The 8,830-nt window shown below is 48.2% G+C and overlaps 1 protein-coding gene across 1 annotated transcript; it reads right to left on the reverse strand.

Moving 5' to 3' along the window:
* Window positions 1-575: 575 nt before the first annotated feature.
* Window positions 576-1,745, reverse strand: LOC107042305 (serine/arginine repetitive matrix protein 1-like). Its single transcript, XM_015263305.1, has one exon. The coding sequence runs from the start codon at window positions 1,743-1,745 to the stop codon at window positions 576-578; it is 1,170 nt and encodes a 389-aa protein (XP_015118791.1).
* Window positions 1,746-8,830: the final 7,085 nt, after the last annotated feature.

The raw sequence follows: 8,830 nt of genomic DNA on the forward strand, positions 1-8,830 counted from the left end.
ACGCGGATTCGAGAAAAATGTAACTTAAGGCGCCATTTGTGACTGTCGCTATGGTTCGGCTCGAATGAATAATAGAAAAGGAAGAAGTGAACGAAAACCCACGGTTTGCGGAAGAGAGAAAAAAAGGAAAAGGAAACGTAACTAGGTTCATCTTGGTCAACATGAACTTGAAAATGGGAAGCTATTCGTGAGAACAAAAAAAAAATAATAACGAGGCCAAATCCGGGTCCTCTGATCAACGAAAACAACTGTGGCTATTGTCGGGTTCTTCTCCATTTTCCCAAAAAAAAAAAAAAAAAANAAAAAAAAAAAAAAAAAAAAAAAAAAACCAAATGAAAACAAAAAAAAGAATGGACATCAAAAGAAAAAAAACTTAACCAAGGGAATCAATTAACCCAAAAAAAAAATACTGTTCGTGGGACCTTTTGTCCGCTTAACGGGTCCGGCCCGCCTGTCAGCCTTGTTCTCGACTAGTATGAAGGTAGCTTTTAGGTAGCCAGTGGATAGCCCTGATAAGGTAATTTAGGTAGCTGGACGGTCTTACGGAGTGGGCCGCTCCTGCCTTAACCTATCGCCTAGCAGTAGCCAGGTGGTGGTGGTTCAGGTCCTCTAGGCGAGTAGTCGCGATCGTAATCCCGATGATCATAGTGGTTGCCTGGAGGTGGGTGCCTGGGTCCCTCTTCACGGTACCCACCACCATGTCCTCTCTGTGGGTAGGCTTGGCCTCTCGGTGGACGATCACCATCGTCCCTCATCGATCTCGGATACTCCCATGGCTCGGTCTCGTACCGAGGGTCCGGCAATCCTCCGCGGCCTCGACGTGGTCCGTCTCTGTTCCTTTCAGAGTCCTCGGGTGATCTACCCCAACCTCGGCCCCTGGCCAAAGGTGGGTAGTCCTCTGAGCGAGGTTGATACCCTGGCTCTCGGTCCGGCTGGAAGCGATGGTATTGGATGGGCGTTCGGCGAGGGCGCTCGTCGAATTCGTCATAACCTCTAGTGAAGTGTCGAGATTCTTGGCATTGGTCATACGAAGGGGGGTAGCAATCCCAACTTTCTTCCCGCCTGGGTGGTGGTGATGGTGGAGGTCCTCCTCTCCCAGTTCTAGAGGTTTTGGCCGGCCTTGGAGGTTTAGCAGCCGGAGGATTTTTACGATGCTTGCCCCGATTCTTGGCTGCTGGGGTTGCTGCATCGGTGTCCTGTCGAGGGGCTTGAGCCTGGAGCTCGTGTCGAGGGACATTTCGACCGAGAGATGGCACGTAGGGACTTGCGGCTCTCCATTTATCGCCACAATGAGGACAGGTCTTCGAGGTAGCTCCTTTGAGGCCGCAGCTAAAGCACACTGTGATGCGTCTCTCCGGACACTGTTGACGGCGATGATTGGGGGAGTCCCAGTTATAGCGGCGAGGCTCAAAATCCCAATCGGTCCTGATGGGTAGATTATCTTGGCGAACCGGCATTGGTCTCACCTCCTCGGTGGGTAGTGCTGTCTCCCCACGATTCTCCTCCTCTGTAGCCCACCATGGGAGGGGGTCCTCAGCGGGATTCTCGACTTCTTCCGGGTCATTTTCAATGATGATGACCTCCGGTTCGCTCCTGGGAGTGTTGCTGGCGGATGTACGAGTTTTGGGAATGGCTCCCTTTGAAGGGGGTGTTGAGGAGGTCTCAGCGGCCGGAGTTGTCCTTTGGGATACGGAATCCGCCTGAATCGCTTCCTGGGGACGTTCACGTGCTGGTGTAGAGGCCATCGGAGTAATGGGTTGACTATTCCTCGTCCCGGCCACTGCGATTTCGGTCGGAGGTGTTGTCCCTTGTAGTCGAGTGAGCCTGACTTGCGCCTGTACCCGCTCGAATGCTCCCGAAGTTTGAGTGGCTGGGGCTGCAGTACGGGATCTGGTTCTAGTCGAGGGTGGTTGTGGTTCCTCGACTTGTTCTCACCAAATTCGGATAACTTCTAGAAGGTCGAACTGCACTGATGGGCCGAGGTCGTGGTGTCATTGGGGCCAGGAGCTTCTGAGCCCTCTTGGCGCCTGTGACCGGGGTTGGAATTTTGGGCAGTGACTCCAGTGAGGTGCCAAGCTTCTGATCCTCTTCGGAGAGGTCTACTTGCAGGACATCCGACTCTGTTCCANATGGTACGCTGGAGTTGTCTTGTGCTCCATTCCGGTCATTTCCGCAAGAGCGCGAATATCACGGTTCACGAATTCAGTCCCATTGTCAGTGAGCAATACTCGAGGGGTTCCCCATCTAGAGATAACTTGGTGTTCAATCACTTCGCGAATCTTTTTACCAGTGGCCGAATGCAAGGGAACAACTTCAATCCACTTGCTAAAAAGATCCTGGATTACGAGAATGTAGCGAAAACCGAATTTGCTAGGGGTTATTGTCCCCATGATATCGGCGGCGATCGTGGTCCAAGGTTCTTCAATGATCCTTCGACCCATCAGTCCTACAGGAGCGGTCTGTTCGACTTTACATTTTTGACAGGTAGCGCAGTGACTGACAAAGGTAGTGATGTCATTTAGCATTGAGGGCCAGTGATATTTGAGAGAAACCCGTCGATAGGTTTTATCGAGAGTGACTTCCTCCGTGCGGGCTACATATTTAGAGACACTTTTATTCTCCTTTTGCTGTATCCTGCTAAATTCTGCCTGAAGCCCAACGAGACTTGTTGTTTTCCCAAAAAGTGATTGTAATTCGTTTCTTAGCTGTTCAAATGATGTGATAGTTCGGTACTTTAATTGCTTCATAGCGGCACCTTCAAGTTTACTTCCCAGAATCCCTTCTAGAAGAGAATCTTGAAGTTCTGGATATATCAATTTCCTAGCGGCCTCCACTGATTTGAAAAAAGCATCTAATTTATCTGCATCATCTCCAGCGAAATTACGTACCATTTGAAGCGCACCCTTCAGATCAAGATGTGCCCTCACTGGCTCTTGGTTGTGCTGGATATTTTGCTCCATCCAGGCATCTGCCAAAAGATTTCTAACCTCATTTCTTTCTTGTTCAGCCTCCTCCCGACGACGCCGCTCAGAATCAAGGAGGCGTTACATTTCCCCCTGTTTATTTCCTATTTCCAGTTCTCCCACTCTCTCGTGCAAACCCACTATTTTCTCCCGCAGCTCGTCGACACGTCGAAGCGGTCGTACCCCGTTGGGATGTTGTCCTGGCCCACGGGGTTCGCCCTCGGGAGGTAGAATGAATCCTCCCGCCGTGAATGTTCCCGCACGATAGAAAACATTACTAGGTGTGGAATATTCATGTCTAGGCGTTCTATCGGTTACCCCCTCCTTCTGAATCTCCTCAATTTTATCGAAGGGATTTCCAGGTACATTGGGAGGATTTCTAGAAGGAGTCCTCTGATTTCCTCCCCCGTTTTCTCGCGTGCTGNATTTCGGTCGGAGGTGTTGTCCCTTGTAGTCGAGTGAGCCTGACTTGCGCCTGTACCCGCTCGAATGCTCCCGAAGTTTGAGTGGCTGGGGCTGCAGTACGGGATCTGGTTCTAGTCGAGGGTGGTTGTGGTTCCTCGACTTGTTCTCACCAAATTCGGATAACTTCTAGAAGGTCGAACTGCACTGATGGGCCGAAGTCGTGGTGTCATTGGGGCCAGGAGCTTCTGAGCCCTCTTGGCGCCTGTGACCGGGGTTGGAATTTTGGGCAGTGACTCCAGTGAGGTGCCAAGCTTCTGATCCTCTTCGGAGAGGTCTACTTGCAGGACATCCGACTCTGTTCCAGATGACGCTGCTCGAGGGGGAGTTTTCCGGATCGCTGCCAGCGTCAAATCGCTCAGTTTCTCCAATGGAATGGAAACTGGAAGTGTGAAGGTAGGTGGAGCTCTCACAATCTCCACTAGGCACGCCCTAGAGTCAACCATTTTAGGGAGCGATTTCAGTTTCGGACCCTCGGGTGTCGTAGTCCGAGGGTCATTGGTGATAACTCGTTGGTTGGGGGGCAGAGTGTTGTTCTCCTCCTTGTCGTCCATCAAGGCACTGGCGTCACTGGAGGCCTGGCTCCGACCACTGAGCGGAGTGTAGGTGCTGCTTAGATTATCGGCGGGTGACACTCGAGCGAGTGAGAGCTTGGCCGATGCTCGTAAAATGGCCATGAGAAGGTCGTGCTTGGTTCCAGGTCGTTCTCGATCGAGAGCGTCCAGTTGGGCCTGGAACGGGGACAATTCCGCCCTAACGAGGTCCATCGGTCCTGGTGACGACGGATTTTCTGACTTCGGAGGGGTCTTCTCGGCATCCTGGAGCTGAGAATCCCCGTCCTTCCCTGTTGGTGTGGCGACAATGGGAGGGGAGACCTCCATTGGTATTTCTAAGGGAGCGGAAATAGTTGCGGAAGGTGTTGGGGCTGTAGTTAGCGGAGTTAGTCTCGAAGGGTCTCTCTTTGATGTTGGTTCCGTGATGTCCATCGCGACGTCAGAACTCTGCGACGCTGTGGCGGCCATCGTTCCCCGAGGGTTCTGGGGTGGTTTATCTTCCTAAAAGTTCACGGTGGCGTTAGAGAGAGTTTTAAACGTGGCTTTGGAAAGCATGAGGGCAAAAGCAACACCAAAATGCATCGGTAGCGGGTGCGATTTTCGTAAGACTACATCTCCGACTTCAAATTCTTGATCTCGGCGACGTAGATTATAATAGTGAGCTTGGCGATTCTGAGCCTCTGTCAACGCATGAGTGAAAACTCGTCGCAATAAATCTAATCGCGACATACGTTGAAGCCATTCCCCGGGATTCCGCGGAACGATCTCAACTTCACCTTCAATTTCGCGGCGCAGAGAGACAGCTGCAGTTGGCTCTCGACCAAAGTTAGCGAAAGCAGGAGTGCTTTGTAGGGAGCTGTGGAGAGCAGTGTTGTATGCGAACCTAAACTCGTGTAAGTGAGCTTCCCACTGCTTTTGATTTTCCCCAGTGAACGCTCGCAGCATCATTTTGATGACTCCCTTGACGCGCTCGACGGGATTCGCTTGCGGATGGTACGCTGGAGTTGTCTTGTGCTCCATTCCGGTCATTTCCGCAAGAGCGCGAATATCACGGTTCACGAATTCAGTCCCATTGTCAGTGAGCAATACTCGAGGGGTTCCCCATCTAGAGATAACTTGGTGTTCAATCACTTCGCGAATCTTTTTACCAGTGGCCGAATGCAAGGGAACAACTTCAATCCACTTGCTAAAAAGATCCTGGATTACGAGAATGTAGCGAAAACCGAATTTGCTAGGGGTTATTGTCCCCATGATATCGGCGGCGATCGTGGTCCAAGGTTCTTCAATGATCCTTCGACCCATCAGTCCTACAGGAGCGGTCTGTTCGACTTTACATTTTTGACAGGTAGCGCAGTGACTGACAAAGGTAGTGATGTCATTTAGCATTGAGGGCCAGTGATATTTGAGAGAAACCCGTCGATAGGTTTTATCGAGAGTGACTTCCTCCGTGCGGGCTACATATTTAGAGACACTTTTATTCTCCTTTTGCTGTATCCTGCTAAATTCTGCCTGAAGCCCAACGAGATTTGTTGTTTTCCCAAAAAGTGATTGTAATTCGTTTCTTAGCTGTTCAAAAGATGTGATAGTTCGGTACTTTAATTGCTTCATAGCGGCACCTTCAAGTTTACTTCCTAGAATCCCTTCTAGAAGAGAATCTTGAAGTTCTGGATATATCAATTTCCTAGCGGCCTCCACTGATTTGAAAAAAGCATCTAATCTATCTGCATCATCTCCAGCGAAATTACGTACCATTTGAAGCGCACCCTTCAGATCAAGATGTGCCCTCACTGGCTCTTGGTTGTGCTGGATATTTTGCTCCGTCCAGGCATCTGCCAAAAGATTTCTAACCTCATTTCTTTCTTGTTCAGCCTCCTCCCGACGACGCCGCTCAGAATCAAGGAGGCGTTACATTTCCCCCTGTTTATTTCCTATTTCCAGTTCTCCCACTCTCTCGTGCAAACCCACTATTTTCTCCCGCAGCTCGTCGACACGTCGAAGCGGTCGTACCCCGTTGGGATGTTGTCCTGGCCCACGGGGTTCGCCCTCGGGAGGTAGAATGAATCCTCCCGCCGTGAATGTTCCCGCACGATAGAAAACATTACTAGGTGTGGAATATTCATGTCTAGGCGTTCTATCGGTTACCCCCTCCTTCTGAATCTCCTCAATTTTATCGAAGGGATTTCCAGGTACATTGGGAGGATTTCTAGAAGGAGTCCTCTGATTTCCTCCCCCGTTTTCTCGCGTGCTGTTAGCCAGTCGCTCCCCAGGTAATTCCTCTGGCAAAGCGTATTCTTCCTGATGGACGTCAACCCTAACCTGTTGCTCATTACCACCGGCTAACATGCTCTGATGCAAGGATCGGGCATATCTCCATTGTACATTACCATTTGCGTTAATATTCCCATCAGAATTAAATAGATATCTTCTTACCCCCTGGGCCGAAATAGAGTAAGACTCGAAATCTGATCCTGATCGTCGATTACCATCTGCTCCAGTAGTTGACATGATTGATTATTTATTCCTTGGCCAAAAATAAAATAATCTTACTTGAGTAGCTACTTATCACGATACTAACCCTTCCTAACAGGTTAGTTCACTGTTGTACTAGCCCCTTTGGTACGATGAAGTACTAAGGTAGGTTTCCTTGGTTCACCACTATGGTAACCTCTTCGTTCTCCCGATGAAAGGTTCACGAAAATATTCGGCTGGTTTACCTTAAAGGTAATCTTCTCGCTCCCTCGATGTGAAGGGTTGTTGCAGCTGCTGGTCAGTCTACCCTCAGGTAGTCCAAATCTCCAGATATTTATCTCGTTCTCTATCACCGTGTGATAAGACAGTGGTTGATCAGGCCCCCGTCTTCCCAAAAGATACGCTGCCACCAAAAATGTAATGGACCCGAGCGGTTGGGTTCGATGAAAGGGATTATCACACGCGGATAAATAATAGAAATAATTATCTTTACACACTATTGACTTTTATTCATTACTTTGCCGATTTTAAATAATTAAAGATTCGCTCCGAGACAAAAGGTAGCGGGCGAACAGAAATACAAAAGAGGTAACAGTGAGAAAAAGAGATGTCCAATTACTGGCCAAGAGGCCACGAATTCCCGAGTTTTTATATTCCATCGTGTATTCGATTGCATCAGGTCATTGTCTTCATCGTACACCTGCGAGGCATCGGGTGACGTCTGCCGGCGCGCGCGAAGGCCAGTCGTCGGGGCGCGAAACGCTTACGCTGCACCCCAGTTATCTACATTCGTCGAATATACGTGGTTTGAAACACGAATTTTCGACGTTATTTTATATTTCTTCATTCCCTATTTTGTTTCGGATAATATGTGCCACTTTCGTGTCCTCATATTATCCGGATCAACAGAGGAATTTCATAACGTTATTTCGGGGCATAACAGATACTTTGTCCATGAATCTACGTAACTTGACACGCATGGTTTTGTTGTCCTTGCCTAGAAGCTTAACATCTTCAGAGGGATGGGCCTCAACTTTGAAGTGGCTGCAGAGAAATGAGTCCACTTGCTCTTGAATCGAAGGAGGTATCCACCCACGGATAATGATGGAATTCTTCTTCATAGTGCGCTCCTGCGATTCCAATTTCCATTTCAGGTCCTCAAGTGACTTAAGAACCGATGTGTCAGTCTGTGCACAATAATTAGAAGAGGACGAGGCTTTCAATTGCGCCAAATCCTCCTCCAACGCCTTGAACCTGGCAGACTCCCCACTCCCCAGACACTCCATGTGATGCCCAATCAGCTTTACACTTTGATAGATCTTCCTCCAGAGAGGCAAACTTACTTGCAGACTTCACTTCATATAATGAAACGTCTTTTTTCAACTTTTCCACACTATCATTAATGTTCTTAATCTCCAACTCAATTTCTGAATTATTTTTCACCATTTCAGCCTTGAGAGCCTCCCATCTAGCTTCGTTGTTAATTTCCATCTGTTTGAGAAAAGCCATAACTTCCATCATAGGCTTGGAATATTTATCAGGTATTTGGCAAGCATCGGGTAACTGCAGAGAAGAAGTCGAGGAGGGAGCCAATAACCCAGCATTGAAAGCAAAGTTGAAGCCAGACTCGCCAGACAAAGGGGATAGTCCCGGTGTAATATTGTCCATTGTAAATGGGACAGGGGAAGAAATTACAGGAGAGTTGCAAGAAGTCCTTTTGGTCAATGGGCCATCAAACAAAACGTTACCAAATCTAAGTTCAGTTTGCGTAAACTTGCGCTTGCACGGTGGAGTTGAGGCGATTATTTTAGAGGGCGCAATTTTCTTCGGTCTTCCCCTCCCCTTACCCGATGAAACTTTACTGGCAAAACACAGCTGTAATTTGTTTACATTTGGGGTATGAGGAGTGCTCGTGATTGAAGAAGGAGAAGAGAGATCAGTGACTTCAATTATCGGTATAGCAGGATTAAGAGCCGTAAGATTAGTAGGTAATTCCACAAGTTCATCACAGGTGTCACTGGGAGTGTCCAAATCCGTCAAATTATCGGGACTCAACATACCAAGTCGCCAAAACGGCTCAGGCTAAGCTTTAACCTCTGACCAAGATGCTCAATTTAAAGCACAAAAATGTCAAACCGAGAGGACCAATCCACCAATGCTTCAATACTCATCAGAATCATTGGAGACTAAAGAGTCGGATAAACACACTTCTAACCCCCAAAACAACTAATAAAGAATGAACTAAACAAAAAAATACAGAGACAAACTGAAAAAAAAGTATCTTACACGCCACCTGGCGGAACCGACAAATTAAATTTTACTTTTATTCAACCACTTTCTACTATATCGTCTCGCAATTTTTACTATGTTCAACAGTAAATT

This window comes from Diachasma alloeum, unplaced genomic scaffold (assembly GCF_001412515.2).
Source record: "Diachasma alloeum isolate Michigan unplaced genomic scaffold, Dall2.0 Dall_scaffold_00441, whole genome shotgun sequence".
Classification (NCBI taxonomy): Eukaryota; Metazoa; Arthropoda; class Insecta; order Hymenoptera; family Braconidae; genus Diachasma; species Diachasma alloeum.

Excerpts from the sequence above, each read along its gene's own strand:
- LOC107042305 (XM_015263305.1), bottom strand. The coding sequence starts at position 1,745 with ATGGCCTCTACACCAGCACGTGAACGTCCCCAGGAAGCGATTCAGGCG.